Source organism: Diachasma alloeum, unplaced genomic scaffold, assembly GCF_001412515.2.
Source record: "Diachasma alloeum isolate Michigan unplaced genomic scaffold, Dall2.0 Dall_scaffold_01386, whole genome shotgun sequence".
NCBI classification, from domain to species: Eukaryota; Metazoa; Arthropoda; class Insecta; order Hymenoptera; family Braconidae; genus Diachasma; species Diachasma alloeum.
The window spans coordinates 84,786-104,394 of record NW_021681487.1 but is presented as its reverse complement, the minus strand read 5'-3'; the positions used below and the strand labels follow the sequence as shown (position 1 = coordinate 104,394).

The following is a 19,609-nucleotide window of genomic DNA, read 5'->3' as shown; positions in this document are numbered from 1 at the left end:
GATAATTTTCCTGTAGCTTTTGATAATTTCCCTCTAGCTCTGCCATTGTTTCTCTAATCAAATAACTGTCAAATATTATCCTGTGGAGTGAAAGAAAGTCATGAAGAAAGTCAAAATGAGCCGGTTTGGGAAGGATCCGATTACCAAAAATAATCCTTCGAATACCACTCGATCTTGGTACTTGCCTCTTCTAGAGTGAGAGGATATAACCACATTGAACAGAAGAAGACCACTCGATCTCCAAAATTAATCGGACATTTCCCTCATGTTTTCCTGCGTATCAACGATCGGGTTAAGTTTTGCACAAAAATCCCTCGCGCTGAGCGCTTGGGATTTTAAACTGCAAAACTTCTCCCTCTCGTTACTGCGCAACAAAACAATCAGGAAATATCTGATAAATTAGGAGGTCTCGTGGTATTACTACTGATGATTTCCCAGCAGCCGGGGAATTGATTGGTCAAAACTGATTGGTCAAAATCAGAGATCAGCATCAATCATTATTTTAGTAATATTAAGAGAATTTTTTCCTTAAAATAATTCAATTCATTAATTTATTTTTGAAATTTAGAAAATAGCAAAATAATTGATAATTAAAATTTTCAAATAACTATCAAGTAAGTAATTGGAAATTTCCTGAAATGTATTAGAGATTATCCGAATAATCGTCAATCTTCCGAATTCGATTAATGATTGGTAAAATAATTCGGAATTTGAAAATTTAATTGTTGATTAATTTAATAATTGAAAAATTATTAAGTTCTATTACTTGATTACGTATTTATAAAATTAATATCAATTATAATTTATGATTATGCCTATCTCTGGTAAAAATCAGAATTGAGGAAATTGTCCTCAAAATACCCCTCACGTTCAAAATTAATCGGATACTCCCCTCACTTCCCTGCAAATAAACGAGGGTGTCAAGCTTTACGGGCTAGACATTTTTTCCAAAATTTGATAGCTTCATTTGTTTGTAATAAAGCTTTCGGGAAATATTCCATAATTTTGAAAGTCTCGAGGTATGATTACTGCTTCTTTTTCTGCTCCTGCAATTTTCGCGGAGCGGGAGAGAAATGCGTACTGTGCGCCCACCGGGAAGAAAATAAAATGCTCATATATCTATGACTTTGTAAGTTAATGCAGCTTCCGACTGAATGATTTGATTTGTGAAATGATGAGATTAAAATGAGTGCAAAAAAAAATCTAAAAAACGACTAAATTTTGAGATTATTGCATCATTAATGAAATTATACAGTTTTTTATGGATGAAAGAATATTCCTTCATTCATCATTAATGAGGGTTTCGTGATACTGTTGTTGAAGTTTATAAAATTTCTAGGGAGAAATCTTCGACGATTTTCTACATCAATTGCTTGTTTGAGCAAACCCATTCATGAAGGTTCAGCTATTACATTATGCCAAATCTATACTGAGAGAAATAAAGTTTTTTGATAAGTATCTTTCCTTTTGAAAGCTGTGTCAAGAAACTCATGGCTCAAAAATTGACCAGAAGAAAATATCTTACTTCAGAAAGAAAAAACTTTCGTCAAGAGATTTTGTACTTGTCCCAAAGACAAGGATAATTGTTTTATGAAAATAAAGTGATTTCTCAAGTCTAGGTGAATTAATGCATTCACTAATCGTTTAGTCTCAACCCCAAAACACTTTAACGCAAACACTACTTGATTCAAGTAATTGGTTTCATCTCTCGGATAAGTATAAAATCTCTTGACGAAAGGTTTCATTTCTCAGTGTAGCATATTTTTTTGGGCCGCGTGATAAACAATATTTTTTGTCATAACAACTATAGGCAGGGATTCGTTGCGGCCGTAATGAAAAAAAAACATCTTTTGTGCCACCTAGAAATCTAGAATTCCTTCATCCAGAAATTTAAGTCGCATTGTCCCAGCAAAGAAGTTTTCTGTACTGCTTCTCACGATTTCTCGTCTGGGAATTGGTATTACATACTTCCCAAACTCGAAAACTTGAAAATCACTACAGAAAAATATTGTTCCTGGGCTGTTGCGATGGGGTTTTTTGATTCGTGTGGTTGGCCAGTCCTCGCCTACGGCTCGGAGGTCAACGCCACACGAGTAAAAAACTCCATCGCAACAGGCCGGAAAAATATTATTTCCTTCCGTTCTTCGCAAAAAAAAAATACCAACTCTGTGAAACTGTCACCTGAACCTGATGATTTACCCAATGGGCGGTTATTCAGCGGGTGCATCCTAGCTTGACAAAGACCATTGCAAACACCTTTTGTTTTGACTGATGCAACGGGATTATAGGATAGAGAACTCCTTCGCTTACATAAACATCGCAATACGATGGGTGATATTTTGTACAACGTTGGGACCTCTCATACGTAATATCGTTTGGTATTCGAGAATTGAAGTTTAAGATGGCGAGTCGAGTGGTTTTAAAGAACGAACGATGGCTTTGTGGGTTACGTAAGTATGGAATTCCACGTCAATGTGGCATTTGCAACAGGAGGGACACTTTCTGGGACAGGGTCGAATCTCCGCAGATCACATCCGGGTGTATTTCAAGTTTCATATTCATATCTGGGTGAGATTTTTGCTTCAATTGAAACGAAGGTAATGGAATGGAGATTCAATCTATTTCGTTAGAAAGGCTCTCTGTTAAATTACATAAATACGAAAAAAAAATTCATATAATTTATGAACATGGAACTTTATGAGACACAAAAACTTTTTTTTTTTGAAATCTTGGAAATAATATAGAGTTGGTGGAAAATAGAGTTGGCGGATCCTTACTCTACTCCAACAGTTTCCTCCTAGCTGCACAAAAAAAAGTTTGGATTTTCAGAGACAAGTTACTGATTCTCACAGGTATCCCGGGTAGAAATCACGCCGCTCGAGCTCGGCTCGGAACCCGTATCCCAGCTAGAAATACGCCACTCCGCCCCAGCTTGGTATAAACTCCACGCGCGTCACATATACCCGAGGTTGAGCCGCGTCACGCGCTCACAGCCCAGCGTTAGACTATTGAAACGACTACGCGAAACGCTTCGCCGGGCTTTAGTTGAATGGCCACTGCTCAACCTCAGGTTCATCTCCAATTACTCAATCCCAGTATATTTAACCTCAATAATGATTTGACAGGTCCGATGGCATCGTGATTTGAGCAAAAAAACAATCGAATAAATGTGAAGATGGCATGCTTTTTCAGATGAACAATCACAAGCTCATCAGAAATAACGTGATATTAACTAATCGAATGGGATTAATCTGAAAATACAAGGTAGAACAATTCACTGAAACGTAGTCAAAACTTTTTTTTTTCGCGCGAATACAACAAACAAAATCAAGAAAAATAATCGCNGAACAATTCACTGAAACGTAGTCAAAACTTTCTTTTTTCTCGCGAATACAACAAACAAAATCAAGAAAAATAATCACTTGAAAAACGTTAACGAACCTTTATTATTAATTATCAACGCTACAGGAGAGGATATTCTTCATTTTTCGATAGGCCTACGAGTTCTAAGAATATTCTATGATTTATTAGGGAAATGTTGAATACAGGTATGCCAAAATAACACACATGAAAAAATTCAACAAAAAACCTAGCGCTTTCTATTAAATTTCTATTGGAATTCTATGAGAATTCTCTGGAAGTTCTATTAGAATTCGATTCGTTTCTTGCGCCGATTCTATACGAGATTATGCAACTTCATAGAGTCTTTTGTTAAGGTAAAATGTGGTGCAAGAAAGTAAATAGTTTTTTATGTTCCTATAGATTTTCTTAGGCGTAAGATTTCTAAGTTTTCTCCGCTCGGTTTTTCTTGATTTTCCAAAGTATTCAAATTTTAAATCGATATTCTAAAAATGCAGAAATATCATTCGATTCCACCCTCCACTCGAAACGACACGACTCAATCGGAGCCGAGTTCTAAGCGTTGAGCCACAGCTCAAACTCAAGTGCCGGGTTATGCCGTCTGATGAGCGTTCGACTGTGAGCCAGTATGGAGCGGCGTGTCGCGGCGTGAACTCGGGTCAAGCAGCAAGCCGAGGCTGAGCTCGCGCTCACCCGAGTTGCGGCTGAATCCCCGGTTGAATTTCTACCCGGGATTAGTCTCTAATTATTAGGGATTCGTGATTGTGAAATTCAGGGAGTCCAAAAGTCTCAAATTCAGTGCTTTTGTCATCATTTTTTAGCGATATTCTCGCTAATTTTCCGTGTCATCGTCGCGAAGTTTCAGAGTACTGTTGCGAATTGTCAGAGACCCATTTTTAATTTTTAGGAATCTATCAGCAAATTTTAGTGACCAAATCACTCATGATCAGAACAACTTAGTCAGTATCCAATTATTGGTGATACTGGATACTGACTAAGGTGGCGATAGATTCTTGAAAATCAGTGACATGTCGCTGAGAATTCAAACTTTTATTCTCTGTATATAAAAATTTCACATTATTCGATCCGATCTTTAGGGTACTCTACCTAGGTTCTGAATTACCTCGGATGTAGGGTTTATTTATCATTTTTAAAACATCAGGCCGAGCGCACCGCGTATCTATACACGACAGAACTTCCTCCTCCACTACCTCTAAATGATTTACATTCGGTATAATGAAAACGGGACAACAAATCGGGAAATTGTCGATAGTTACATTATATAAATCGCCTATGAGCTTTTCAACGGTGCAACTATGGTATTTTTTGGATTAACAGTAAAAAAGATACGCGTATAGTATCGGGTTGATATTCACATTCTCGCGATTCACATTATAAAGTCGGAGAATCAAGATGTAACGTTGGCTGCGCCGGCCCAACTGAGCCTCATATCCAACGTTGAAGTGTTGCCACCAGCGCATTCGAATGTGGGTTGTGATGTTGTTATGGAGAACCACGGGAAATGTTCTTCTTCACGTTAAATCATTTATTAGAATGGAACGGAAAATTAACTCGGTGTTCTATTTTGTTTTCTCTCGTCGAAAATTCGAATTTCATCCCGCCATATCTGTAATATATTCATATGCGGACCTCGGACATAACGGTAGTTTATGCACTGTTTGTGAGGTGATCGGTTTATGTTTGAAATGTGACAAAAGTGAGATGTGTCGAAAATATTGTGTGATCAAGTATTAAATGTCGGTGAATAGTTAAATTCGAAAAGAAAATATTTATTTTTCTCCGAGTGTAACAGAAAATGTTTTCATTCCGTGGAAAAAAATTCTCTAAATTAAGTGACAGTGAAATGCGAACAATTTTGTGATTATTTAGGAAAAATTAGTAGGAGACGGTGGGATTAAATGGACACTTTGAACTCTTTTCAAAATGCTGATGTCTTATTGCAGTGTTGATGAAATATAATTTTTTTTAAAATTAAAGTACAGTCAGCCCCTTTGTAATGAGCTTAGACTGAGCTCAATCGATAAATTTGTTCCTTAGTTATAAATATTGAAACAAGAAGTCAGAAGAGTCCATTCCACCCAATGTTTCTCTAATATTTTTAAAAACAATAAAAAACAAAAAAAAGATGTTTTCAAAGAGAATTCTTTGTGAACATTTTGTTTGTCAACTCCTATAAGAAAATCAATTCATCTCTCCAAAAAATACAATCCACATAGGAATCATCAGAGCAAAAATTGAATGAGGAACTAAATCAAGTCAGAAAATTATTAATAGATGATTAAAAATTGAAATTCGGTGGAGACAATAAATCTGGAGTAGAACTGTTTATTTCCCTTCAATTGTTGATTCAAAAAATGTTCTATCTTATGAAAAATGAATGAGTTAAATTGAATTGCAAAGAACAAATTTCACCGGATGTAAAAACAGTCCGTGCTTATTTTGGAAAAAATAATGAAATCTGCCTAAAAACACAAAAACGAATGTTTTTCTAAAAAAACTGGGCCAAGAAAAAGTTTTGTTTGATTTCTGCTGGGAAGTCGAAGGTTTTGAAAAATACATAGAAATAAAAAAGGAAGCCAAGTCAGGAATTTTGAATAAATGGTGATAGTGCACAATCAGGTTTCGATAAGAAAAATAGTTCTTAATGGAATAAGTATTCTAAAAAAATTCTCCATGAAATAAAAAATCAGTAGGAGTAGGAGCAGTATTTTTCAAAAATCAATCAATCCTAAGACCAAGATAATTCATCCCTTAGGTGGAAAAGGGTAAACACTCCAAAAGAAAAGCAAAAAATGAACTGAGCAACAGTCATTGATTTATATTCAACGTTTTTTGTGTACTGACCATTTTGCTCGTCTGAATCGATCTTTCTTGAATCTTTCACCTCAATTTGTCAACTAGATTTCTTCCCAACGACCTTCACCGAATTTCAGAGGCCCCAGGACCGCCAATAATTCTCCCTCCCCCTCCTCTGCGACAAAATTCTTCTCCACACGCGCTCAGTGTTCATATCCAGGGGACTTTAATACTTTCATTTCAGTATAATCACGTTGACTATCTCCTAGGGGTTCATTGTCACAGTCGAGGCCGTTGAATCTATTATTTCCGCCTCCTTAAGTCCGTCACTCATAAGAACAATAACATTTTCTAGCATTTCAGTATTTACAATTCTTCAAAAATTGAACGGCATCAACTCGCATGCTGACTTTGAATAATCGATTGAGTTACATCGATAAAATTGAAAGCTCTTTATTGTATAAACGCTTTTCTTCATTTGATTTCATATTCGATTTGTGCTGTGTGACCTGGTGATGCATCAAATGGATGTCAGGGACGTTCTTTGGAGGGAGAACGTGACTACAGTATTCTGGGCTCTTCTCGGGATTTGCGTCATGTTGGAGAGAGCCAACTCAGTAGGAAATGATAATCATGGAATTATCTCGGTTGATGAGTGTTTTTGAGATGAAATATCAGGGGAGACAGCTCATGCGAAATATTTATGATTTTGTCAAATGACCTTCCAACGTTTTGTCATGGAATTTTTGAGGGGGGATCGCGGTGAAATTTGAACGTGATCGGGCGTTGTAAAGACGTTCTGATAGAATGATTCATTTATTCTAAACGAGATTCGCTAACTATTAATGAATGGCAGAGTTGAATATGACCAAATAACTATTTGTTAATAGTTAACGAATGAAGGGTTCCCTTGAAAGGTGAAAGTCGAGTCAAACAAGGCTCCTGAAATATGCATTTGTTAACTATTAACGAATGAACATTTGATGAAACTGAATAGACACTAGCCTCCAACCAAACCCATTTGTTAACAATTAGACCCCTTAAAAAGAGTAACGCGTTGTACCAAATGTGTTTTACTAAAAAATTTCACGAGTGACATAATGAATAGTTCTTGAGATATTAGGAGAATGGTTTATGCATTTTGAACGGTTTCTTTTTATGTAAATATCATGGAATTATTATAAAGTCCACAGAAGGTCGGTTTACACGCGGTTTACAGACAGAAATTTTCCTATCCGCTGGAATAGATTTTAACTTGTTTCGACTACTTTGCCCTGCAATTTCACGTTTGACGCGAATCGTTCAACGTGAAACTAAGGTCCAATGCTTTTCTACCGGAATCTTTCGGTCACGCTTCGAATAGATTCCTTCCTCTTGTAAAAAAAATGATATTCATTGATGATCGAGATTTAGCTATTCAGGTCGCCTGACACCTAATATCCATATGGTGAATAATATCCATAGGGGCATTACCTCCAAGAGTCGAATTTCTCACTAATACGGGTTATATATTCAGTGGACACTGGATCGTGCGACCCACTTTTCTTTGGTTGTGAATTATATTCTTTTGATGGAGGAATCAAATTCTAGATTTGCCTTCAATATTTTAAATGAGAAGAGATTGATAAAAAGCTTTATTTGTTCTTTGCATTTTGGAGAAACATTTTGTCAATTCCAAAAATTTACGTGGTAAACCCCAGAGAAATTATGAAAAACAAATTAGAGGAAGTGATCTATGAATTTTTCACTTCCATGAAGCAGAACCTTGGAATTGACATGATTTTTACGATTCATCATTCTTGGAATTTAAGGTATGGCTATTTGTTCATTATTGGATCAACTCACCAAAGCGTGATTTCCTTACTTGAAAACAATTCTTGAAAACGTTTCTTGACTGTTTTCCTCACCCCTTCCGAGATTATCACCAAATGCACACAGATTTGAGATTAACTCATTTCTACAGTTGATTACTGATTTTGTCCGAACAAATTTCCTGTCGTTTCAACTAAGCCCAGTGGTGATATTTAGCCCATTGCCTTCTCTGCCGGCACGCCTTACTAATCTTTCTAAGCAAATAATACCTCTGCAAAAGTTGGCAGAGTAAAAATTTTCAAACATCAGGAACAAATGCAGAAAGAATGTCTTCTAATCTGGTATTTCTCTGAATTTTTTCCGGGTTTTCCGGAGTATTAGAGGTATCTACATTCTCCGGCGTCATTTTGATTGGAGATTCAGATAGAATTATCAATATAATAGTAGTACCCGATTCATTTTTAAACTCGTAGGATACTTATGGTATTGTTTTCTCCTTGGAATTTCAGCCAATAAAAAAAATATCGAGATACGCGGTAGCGTATCGGCCAAGAAAAGTTTTGACTGACTGAGCAAAACATCAGGCCGTGCGCACCGCGTATCTACACAGGACGGAACTTCCCCCTCCAATACCTCTAAATGATTTACATTCGGTATACTGAAAACGGGACGACAAATCGGGAAAGTGTCGATAGTTACATAATATAAATCGCCTATGAGCTTTTCAACGGTGCAACTATGGTATTTTTTGGATTAACAGTAAAAAAGATATGCGCATAGCATCGGGTTGATATTCACATTCTCGCGATTCACATTATAAAGTCGGAGAATCAAGATGTAACGTTGGCTGCGCCGGCCCAACTGAGCCTCATATCCAACGTTGAAGTGTTGCCACCAGCGCATTTGCATGTGGGTTGTGATGTTGTTAGGAGAACCACGGGAAATGTTCTTCTTCACGTTAAATCACTTATTAGAATGGAACGGAAAATCGACTCGGTGTTCTATTTTGTTTTCTTTCGTCGAAAATTCGAATTTCATCCCGCTATATCTATAATATATTTATATGCGGACCTCGGACATAAAGGTAGTTTATGCACTGTGTGTGAGGTAATCGGTTTATGCCTGGAAATGTGACAAAAGTGAGATGTGTCTAAAATATTGTGTGATCAAGTATTAAATGTCGGTGAATAGTTAAATTTGAAAAGAAAATATTTATTTTTCTCCGAGTGTAACAGAAAATGTTTTCATTTCGTGGAAAAATTCTCTAAATTAAGTGACAGTGAAATGCGAACAATTTTGTGATTATTTAGAAAAAATTAGTAGGAGACAGTGGGATTAAATGGACACTTTGAACCCTTTTCAAAATGATGATGTCTTATTGAAGTGTTGATGAAATAGAATTTTTCTTTTAAATTAAAGTACAGTCAGCCCCTTTGTAATAAGCTTAGACTGAGCTCAATCGATAAATTTGTTCCTTGGTTATAAATATTGAAACAAGAAGTCAGAAGAGTCCATTCCACCCAATGTTTCCCTGATATTGTTAAAAACAAAAAAAAACAGATGTTTTTAAAAAGAATTCTTTGTGAACATTTTGTTTGACTATCCCTATAAGGAAATCAATTCATCTCTCCAAGAAATACAATCCACTTAGGAATCATCAGAGCAAAAATGGAATGAGGAACCAAATCAAGTCAGAAAATTATTAATAGATGATTAAAAATTGAAATTCGGTGGAGACAATAAATCTGGAGTAGAACTGATTATTTCCTTTCAATTCTTGATTCAAAAAATGTTCTATCATATGACAAATGAATGAGTTGAATTGAATTGAAAAGAACAAATTTCACGGGATGTAAAAATAGTCCTTGCTTATTTTCAAAAAAATAATGAAATCTGCCTAAAAATACAGAAACACATGTTTTTGTAAAAAAAACTGAGCGAAGAAAAAGTCTTGTTTGATTCCTACTGAGAAGTCGAAGTTCTTGAAAAATACATAGAAATAAAAAAGGAAGTCAGGGATTTTGAATAAATGGTGATAGTGTTCAATCAGATTTCCATAAGAAAAATAGTTCTCAATGGAATAAATATTCTAAAAATATTCTCCATGGAATAAAAAATCAGTAGGAGCAGGACCAACGTGCTTGGCGCGGAGTTTTTCATCTCACTATCTGTATCAATCTAATCCTCCATCCTTTGATACGCGCCAAGGACGATGGTCCTGCTCCTACTGATTTTTTATTTCATGGAGAATTTTTTTAGAATACTTATTCCATTGAGAACTATTTGTCTTATAGAAACCTGATTGAACACTATCATCATTTATTCAAAATTCCTGACTTGGCTTCCTTTTTTATTTCTATGTATTTTTCAAAAACTTCGACTTCCCAGTAGGAATCAAACAAAACTTTTTCTTGGCCCAGTTCTTTCAACAAAAACACGGGTTTTTGTATTTTTATGTTCAAAATACATCAGCCAATTTTGTAAGTAAAAAATTGCCTCAACATTAATTTTTTTTCTATTTTTTATCTGAAAGTACAGGGTGTAACTTTATTGATGGAATATCTCCCGGCCACACGGCAGGGACCCCCCTGAATGCTAAACAAATCGAGAAAAAAAATTTATTTAACCAATTTTAAATGATTAATAATTAACATGGGCCAATGGGGAGGCCGGGTTATGGCGCGTAACAGTGAGTGGTAGCGATTGACTGAGGTGTGGCAACTGCGCGTTAGAGAGACATCGAAACATGAGGGAGACGCCGGAGCAGTTGAGTGACACTGCTTTGCCGTTAATTTCAGGTCGCTTGGGAAATGGCGCGCTCAGACGACGGAATTTGAAATTCATTCGACAATCTCAATGCCTGTCCAACCCCACTTTCAACAAACAACTCTTGACTATTCTCTTTCCCTCTTGTTTGCCATCACAATTGTTCTCACCCACAATAAACACGAATAAAATAATTAGTTTTTCTATCCTTTCCATAGATTCGGAAAATGAGTATGCCCGTAGAAACTTTATTTTTAATACGAGAACATACTAACCCCTTTATGGTTGGTTTTTCATTAAAAAAACCGTGATGATGCCATAGGTGTACTCGTCGTGCGCGATTATGCACCACAGGTGTACTCTTCGTGTGCAATCAGTGCATCACAACGGCAGTATTCCTGTAAAATCGGTGCGCCACAAGTGCACTACTGGTGCATAATCGCGGCGTCACTAGTGCCCTACTGGTGGACAATCGCTGCGCCACTAGTGCGCTACTGGTGTGCAAGCGATGCGGCATTAGTGCACTACTGGTGTGCAATCGATACGCTACAAGCACAGAATTTGTACACAATAGGTACGCCAGAAGTACACTACTCGTGCGCCATCGATGTGCCACAAGTGCACTACTGATGCGCAATCGGTGCGCCACATGTGCACTACTAATGCCCAATTGGAATACCATAGGTGCACTTCTCACGCGCAATAGATACGCCATAAGTCCGCTACTCGTCGGCCATAGCTGCGCCATAAGTATACTACTCGTACGCAATCGGTGCATCACGAGTGCACTATCGATGCGCGATTCGTATGCCATAAGTGCGATTGTCGTGCGCAATCGGTATGCCACTAGTGCACTACTCATGCGCCATCGGTGTGCCACACGTGCACTACTGATGCGCAATTGGTATGCTACAAGTACACTACTCGTGCGCCATCGGTGTGCCACAAGTGCGCTACTGATGCGCAATTGAATGCGCCAGAAGTTCACTACTCGTGCGCAATCGGTGCGCCACAAGTGTAGTACTAATGCGCAATTGGAATGCCATAGTTGTACTTCTCATGCGCAATAGATACGCCACAAGTCCGCTACTGATCGGCAATAGCTGTGCCACAAGTACACTACTCGTGCGCAATCAGTGCGCCACGAGTACTCTACTCGTGCACAATCGGTACGCCTCAAGTACACTATTCGTGCGTAATAGGTGCCTCATAAGTGCAATAGTCGTGCGCAATCGGTGCACCAGAACTACTTTACTCGGGAGTGCTATCAGTGCACTACTCGGGCGCAGTAGGTGTGCCACAGGACGACTGATCATGCGCAATACCTGCATTAATATCAAAAGTCACAGGTGCATTAGTCACATACAACAAATGTAATAGTCGAGTACAATACAATCAATGCATCTAGTGCACTTATTTCGCACCTATTGCGCACGAGTAGTGCACTTTTGGTGCACCAATTGCGCACCTATAGTGATTTTGTGATGCCCCGATTGCGCACGAGTAGTGCACTCGTGAAGTAGTGCACTAGTGGAGTAGTGCACTAGTGGCACAACGATTGCGTACGAGTAGAGAAGTTTTGGCATGCCAATTGCACATCAGTAGTGGACTTGCGGCGCACCGATTGCGCACGAGTGGTGCACTAGTGGCGCAGCGATTGCGCACAAGTAGTGCACTAGTGGCGTACTGATTGCGCACGAGTAGTGCACCAGTGGCGCAGCGATTGCGCACAAGTAATGCACTAGTGACGTACCCAGTGCGCACGAGTAGTGCATTTGTGGCATGCCAATTGCGCACAAGTAGTGCACTAGTGGCGTACCGACTGCACACGAGTAGTGCACTTCTGGCATGCCGATTACGCACAAGTAGTGCACTAGTGACGTATCCATTGCGCACGAGCAGTGCACCATTGGCATACCAATTGCGCACAAGTAGTGCACTAATGGCGTACCGATTGCGCACGAGTAGTGCACTTGTGGCATACCAATTGCGCACGAGTAGTGCACTCGTGGCGCAGTGATTGCGCATGAGTAGATCAATTGTGGCCCTGCGATTGCGCATAAGTAGTGTACTAGTGGCGTACCGATTGCGCACGAGTAATGTACTTCTGGCATACCGATTGCGCACGAGTAGTGCACTAGTGGCGCAGCAATTGCGTACGAATAGTGCACTAGTGGCGCAGCGAATGCGCATGAGCAGCGTGCTTGTAGCGCAGCGATTACGCACGAGTAGTGCCGTTGTGGTGCACTGATTGTGCATGAAGAGTACACCTGTGGTGTATAATCATGCACGATTAGTCCACCTATGGCATCATCATTATCATTATTATGGTTGGTTTTTCTGATGAAAAATGAAGGGTTTAGTAGGTTCTCTAATTAAAAATAAAGTTTCCACGGACTTTTCTCATCAATTAATCAACTGAAAGGCTAGAATGTTTATTGAAAGAGAATAATCAAGATTTGTTTGTCAAAAGTGCGGTTTGACAGGCAGTTAGAACGTCAAATTAATTATAAATTTTGTCGCCTGAGTGCGCCACTTACTGATACTTGATTGGATATCGAACTGAATTTAACGGCAGAGCAGTGTCACTCAACTGCTCCGGCGTCTCCCTCATGTTTCGACATCTCTCTAACGCGCTGTTGTCACACCTCAGTCAGCCGCTACCACTCACTCTGACGCGCCATAACCCGGCCTCCCCATTGGCCCACGTTAATTATTAATCATTTAAAATTGGCTAAATAAATTTTTTTTTTAGATTTTTCTAGCATTCAGGGGGGGGGGGGGTTCCCTGCACGTGTGGCCGGGAGATATTACACCAATAAAGTTACACCCTGTGTAGTCTAAAAGAAGAAAAATGAGCGTACCTGGAGCTCTGTAATTCAATTATCGGCAGAGATATTACAGATTTAATTTTTTCTTCTAAAAACTTTTTTCCAATTCTAATTTCGAGCCACTAACAACAATAATAAAAAAATTTTAACCTATAGATTTTATCGAAAATTTTATCAGCATTTTGAAAAAAATATAGTTTTTGTGTATCCATGTATTTTGGCATGAAAAACGCAAAAAGAGAATTGCACATGATCATCTGGGTTCGTTCCCCACCATTTTTGGTTCATTTTTGTTTTTTTCCTTTATTTTTGATTTTGGTGCTCTGAAGAATTCAGAGACGAAATGGAGAAAAAAACAAAATTAATCCCTCCCAAACAATTAGTTTTTCGAAAATATCTCGGAATCTAAAGGAGATGGAGAAATTTTTGAATAAATCTTTTTTGTATGATAGAACGAGATCTACAAAAAAACTTTTGTGCAATTTTTTCCATCTGTCGTACATTTAGAGATGTTAGTTTAAGAATTATCTTCAGATTCAGTTGCTTGCCCGGTGGCTTGGCGCGGTGGGTAAGTTCGTTGCCTCACATGCGAAAGGTTCCGAGTTCAAATCCCGGCCGGATAGAATGGTGCGATCTAACCATTTTAAAGTCTTGATCATCATCGTAGTATACCCTAAACGGGTCGAAGCGATAGAAAATAACGATAAAAAAATTCAGTTGCTAATTAATTTTTTTACAATATCTCAGGATTAAAATAAAATATCGACTTCTTGGCGAAATCCTTTCTTGTAGAGAAAAACGAGATGTACCAAAAAGGTTATTACAAAAATCCCTGTCTTTTGCCTTCTGAGGTATTGTCCAAAAATTAATTTTCGGATTTGAGTGACGCGTCTGATTTCATATCTTCACCTATATACTATTAAGTTCTGTGCTGAGTTACGATATTCATGAAATTAAATTTCTACAAATCAATGCTCACTGAGCGGTCGGTTCAAGCGCGCGAGGGGAGTTCCAGCTGCATCTCCACTTGAATTTATAGACGGGATCATAGATTCCAAGAGACTTTATTTCTCAACCAATTGAAAAAAAATCAATTATTAATATCTCCGCAAATTATTGAGATATGTGGCTGTAGCGGTCGCACGGGGAGTGTGTGGCTCTGGCGGTCATCCGGGCTAAGCAGCGTTTAGTCTGTCCAGTACTAGGATGGGTGTCCGCTAGGCACACCTAACCGCGTGGGACTACAGTCGCTAGGCACGAATGTAGAGAACCACTGTACCCATTGAGTCAGTGTGACCAATGGACACAATGGAATCCTTGCATTATCGGCCGGCGGCACGACTGAGGTTTCCATGGTTTCCCTANTTTTTCGAAAATATCTCGGAATCTAAAGGAGATGGAGAAATTTTTGAATAAATCTTTTTTGTATGATAGAACGAGATCTACAAAAAAACTTTTGTGCAATTTTTTCCATCTGTCGTACATTTAGAGATGTTAGTTTAAGAATTATCTTCAGATTCAGTTGCTTGCCCGGTGGCTTGGCGCGGTGGGTAAGTTCGTTGCCTCACATGCGAAAGGTTCCGAGTTCAAATCCCGGCCGGATAGAATGGTGCGATCTAACCATTTTAAAGTCTTGATCATCATCGTAGTATACCCTAAACGGGTCGAAGCGATAGAAAATAACGATAAAAAAATTCAGTTGCTAATTAATTTTTTTACAATATCTCAGGATTAAAATAAAATATCGACTTCTTGGCGAAATCCTTTCTTGTAGAGAAAAACGAGATGTACCAAAAAGGTTATTACAAAAATCCCTGTCTTTTGCCTTCTGAGGTATTGTCCAAAAATTAATTTTCGGATTTGAGTGACGCGTCTGATTTCATATCTTCACCTATATACTATTAAGTTCTGTGCTGAGTTACGATATTCATGAAATTAAATTTCTACAAATCAATGCTCACTGAGCGGTCGGTTCAAGCGCGCGAGGGGAGTTCCAGCTGCATCTCCACTTGAATTTATAGACGGGATCATAGATTCCAAGAGACTTTATTTCTCAACCAATTGAAAAAAAATCAATTATTAATATCTCCGCAAATTATTGAGATATGTGGCTGTAGCGGTCGCACGGGGAGTGTGTGGCTCTGGCGGTCATCCGGGCTAAGCAGCGTTTAGTCTGTCCAGTACTAGGATGGGTGTCCGCTAGGCACACCTAACCGCGTGGGACTACAGTCGCTAGGCACGAATGTAGAGAACCACTGTACCCATTGAGTCAGTGTGACCAATGGACACAATGGAATCCTTGCATTATCGGCCGGCGGCACGACTGAGGTTTCCATGGTTTCCCTAGCAGTCCAATCCCGAATGGGGTGTAGTTGGGGATAAAGTAAGTCGGCCCATGGTAACGCAGATAGGGAAGGGAACAAAAATGTAAAAACCCGAGAGGGTATACATATGGAACACAAAAAAAATTATTGAGATATAGAGAGCTCCAGTTGTGCTCATTTTTCTTCTTTTGGTCGATACTTATTGATAAAAAATAGTGAAAAACTTAAAATTTCGAAGCAATTTTTCATATACTAAATTGGCGGATTCGCCCAGAGATATTTTGAAAGGGGAGAAAATTCAAGTGCCAATATGACAAATTTTGCTGCAAAATTCCTGGATTTTGTAACCAAATTTTTGGTACTGTTAACTCATTTTTTCTCGCGTCCGTCGAAATGGACCCATTTTACCGTGCTACATTTAGTAACTTTTCTTATATTTTATTCTCCTTAAAATCGTTTTCTACCGACGTCGGTGGCCGAGTGGCCTAGACGCAAGTCTAGTGTGCGAAAAGTTGTAGTTCGATTTTCAGTGGAACCGACTTTTTCAACGGAAGGCTCTGATGAGGAGCGGGAGGTTGCGAATAGAGTAACCACAATGTAGGTAGTGGTCGGTAAGAGTGCCGAAATGAGACCGGAAATTGGGGATTCAAAAGGCCGTTAAAAAAATCCTTTTCTTAGCTAGTGAAAATTCAAACCTATTATCTCGGGGACAATTCCGGGGAATTTTATCTTCATTTCAAGTGCAGGGACACCTATTAGATGCCTGTGAAAATTGGGTACCTAGGCCTCGCCGAAACCGAGACCAATAAATGAGACCAATAAATCCTCCTCTGGGTTGTCATCGGGGTAAATAATCGGGGTATCTGCCTATCATCAATATTATTTCCATGTGACAAACTCGTTCGATGTGGAACGTTCCTAACTTCTCATGAAAAACGCTCGTTACTCAGAATTTTTTAGTGGTAAATGGATCTGCCGTTCCTATGCTCAATAATATTTTTCAGGAAAGTTCCGTCTATTTAATTTTTTGTACTTTTCATTAGCACTTCTTCCATGTCAGCGGAGTAACAATTTTGTCTGATTTTTCGTGGATGTTTACACGAATTCTTACGATCTAGCACCGCACTCACTTTCATTCAACATTCCTAGAAATTTTGCTCAAAATCATCTTTCTATGCAGCTGAATTCATAAAAATTGAAAAAGTGAATCCTTCACAGCTAATTAGTTCAGTTCAATGCGCTTCCATTTGCGTTTATTGTCACTTTCGTTTGTAGTTCGACTCTACAACGACCCGAGACACGCTTTCCGTTGAAAAAAAAAAGGCTTGCCGTCCTTTCACCGTCCGGCCAACAGAAACATCAACGAATTCTCACGGGAAACCAATATTAACAGTGAAATTCATACACTGGTATGGATGTTGATTCCTGAAGACTTTCACAGTTATTTGTAATTTTACTGTGAATTGCAATATCCTTGAGTTTGTAGTTTTCAAATTTACATTCCAAAATAAATGGATGGATAATTAAGAAATGGCTAACATTATCTATCGCATCTTTCCGGTGATTATTGATTATTACTATCACTCATTAATTATTTTTAATTATAGATTACCACTTTATTATTTCACTTTTACGAATGATTTTTTTCTTAAGAATCGTTATGTGAGTTTAGTAGTTGTATTTTGAAACCGGTGGCGATAAATCCATTTTTAATAAATCGATAAGTCATAGCTATAAACGGTAAAAATAATATTTCCTCTATTCCACTCATATGATGATGAAAACGTGTTTGATGATTTCAAGATTTTGTCATGTGATAATCAATCAAACTATGGATTGTTTGTTTTTTTTATAAAATAATATACATTTCCGTGTGAAAAAATTCACTCACTGAGTGCAATCGAAGAACAAAGCCCTCGACAATACTTCGAACGACTTTGACCCACTGAATCTTTCATGTATGTTCGATTATTTTCCACTTCACCCAGATATTTGCCATAAAATTGCTGTCACATCAAAACACGTGCATAGTCATCACTTTAATAATGTTAAGTGGAAACCAAGAAAATTATTCAATCATAATACGTCAATGCTATATTGAATACCTGCAACTTCATCTTATTTCTTAAATAAAAGCTGGCATGCGCTAATTTAAATTCTGAACTTTGGTATTTCGCGAGTTCTTCATCGGGACAGATTGTCAGCCAGTTTTTTCGATCGGAAATTTCCTTGACTTTTCAGTGGCACAATTCCCAACAAATCAGAGGAATGAAAAGAAATCTGTTACGAATAAGTAAACATCTATGTCCAATCTGGTATTACATACCTTCCTCAACCGAAAAAATTCGCAACATATTCTTGCCCTCACTTTCTTCTCAATAAAATAACGGTTTTTCGCAATTCACACGTGTTATTGGCGTATTTTAATTGAACGAATCAATTAGGCTTTGCATGAGCATCATTTGTCAGCGAAATTAATGGCGAGTTTATACGCCTCGTAACGAACTTGGTTTCGTGAAATGGACGCGTGAAAATGTTACGAACCTGTCGTCAAGGTCACGAGATGAAAAAATTGATTCAAGTCTAAAGGTTACCTGGTCGGTGCCACTGCCGTCATTTTCTTTATCTTCAACTATGAACTGGAAAAACACTTCAATAAAAATCCATTATGTTCACTTTTACATCTTGAACTTATTGATTTATCCACCAATAACAGTTTTAATTTGAGAAAAAAAATTAAAATCTGATTTTTTTCTTGTAGCAATTTATGAAAAATGATTCTTATAAATCATATAATTTTTTGCTAGTTGGAATTTAAATAATATTATTCAAATGAAACTGAGAAATATTGTTTTTATCGACGGAACCCTGGTAGGAGATGCGAAAAGGCCCAGGGTAGGCCCACGGTGGCCTGGTGCTGGTCAATATTGGGCCACCCTCGACCAATCTTAGTCCATGCCTCATCTCCTACCAGCAAAATAATCATCACCGCAATCTAATTTCAACAATAAGAAAAATTGAGCCTATTTATTCAATATTCACTTGCAATTACCTGTTCTGGGTAACAAACAAAAATTGATTTCTTTGTTAAATTTCATTGACAACAAATAAACGTTTGGCACGTGGTCGATGGAAACTTAAACGTCACGTAAACTGAAGTGATTCCTTCTACAGCCAACGATCGACTATTTTTATCCGTCACCACGCGTATAACCACATACTTTACTCACTCTTTATTATCTATTGGAGAATAATGCGCACAGAGGGCAATTCTCACTCTGAGAATGTGACTCGTGTCCTGAACGGAATAAATCGATTGTGATATAAACTTGACAATGCTGTGGGGTTCGACAAAAGAGATGTATCAAATTATTATTATTGTCTTCCGGATGAGCACATGACGTGGAGAATTCTGGTATGTAATTCAAGTCGCGTCATGCCTCTGTCCATATGATATCATGATGGCTATTTACCTTTTTCTGATTGTTTAATTATTCATTTGTTTTTGAGGAGCGCTGTAACATAATGATAATGACCACCCACTGAGTTAGCTTCAAATATTCAAACTAGTGAATCAGTTGACGATAGTTAGGTTTACTGGCTAATCATGAAATTGAAGTTTTGGCTAGATCTGGGAAGTAGAGATAATGGGAATTTAATCAACAGCATCAGATTGATTTGCAAGAATCAATCGGTGAC

At 38.1% G+C, this 19,609-nt stretch overlaps 1 protein-coding gene across 1 annotated transcript in view; it reads right to left on the bottom strand.

Annotated features, from left to right (window-relative positions):
• The window catches only part of LOC107046444 (ABC transporter G family member 23), a 38,202-nt gene extending 19,133 nt beyond the window's left edge, over positions 1-19,069 (bottom strand). The window contains exons 1-2 of the mRNA XM_015269058.1: positions 18,963-19,069; positions 18,505-18,549 (exon numbers count right to left, since the gene is read on the bottom strand). Coding sequence (XP_015124544.1) covers positions 18,505-18,527 — 23 coding nt within the window. The 5' untranslated portion in view covers positions 18,528-18,549; positions 18,963-19,069. The remainder of the gene's footprint in view (positions 1-18,504; positions 18,550-18,962) is intronic.
• Positions 19,070-19,609: the final 540 nt, after the last annotated feature.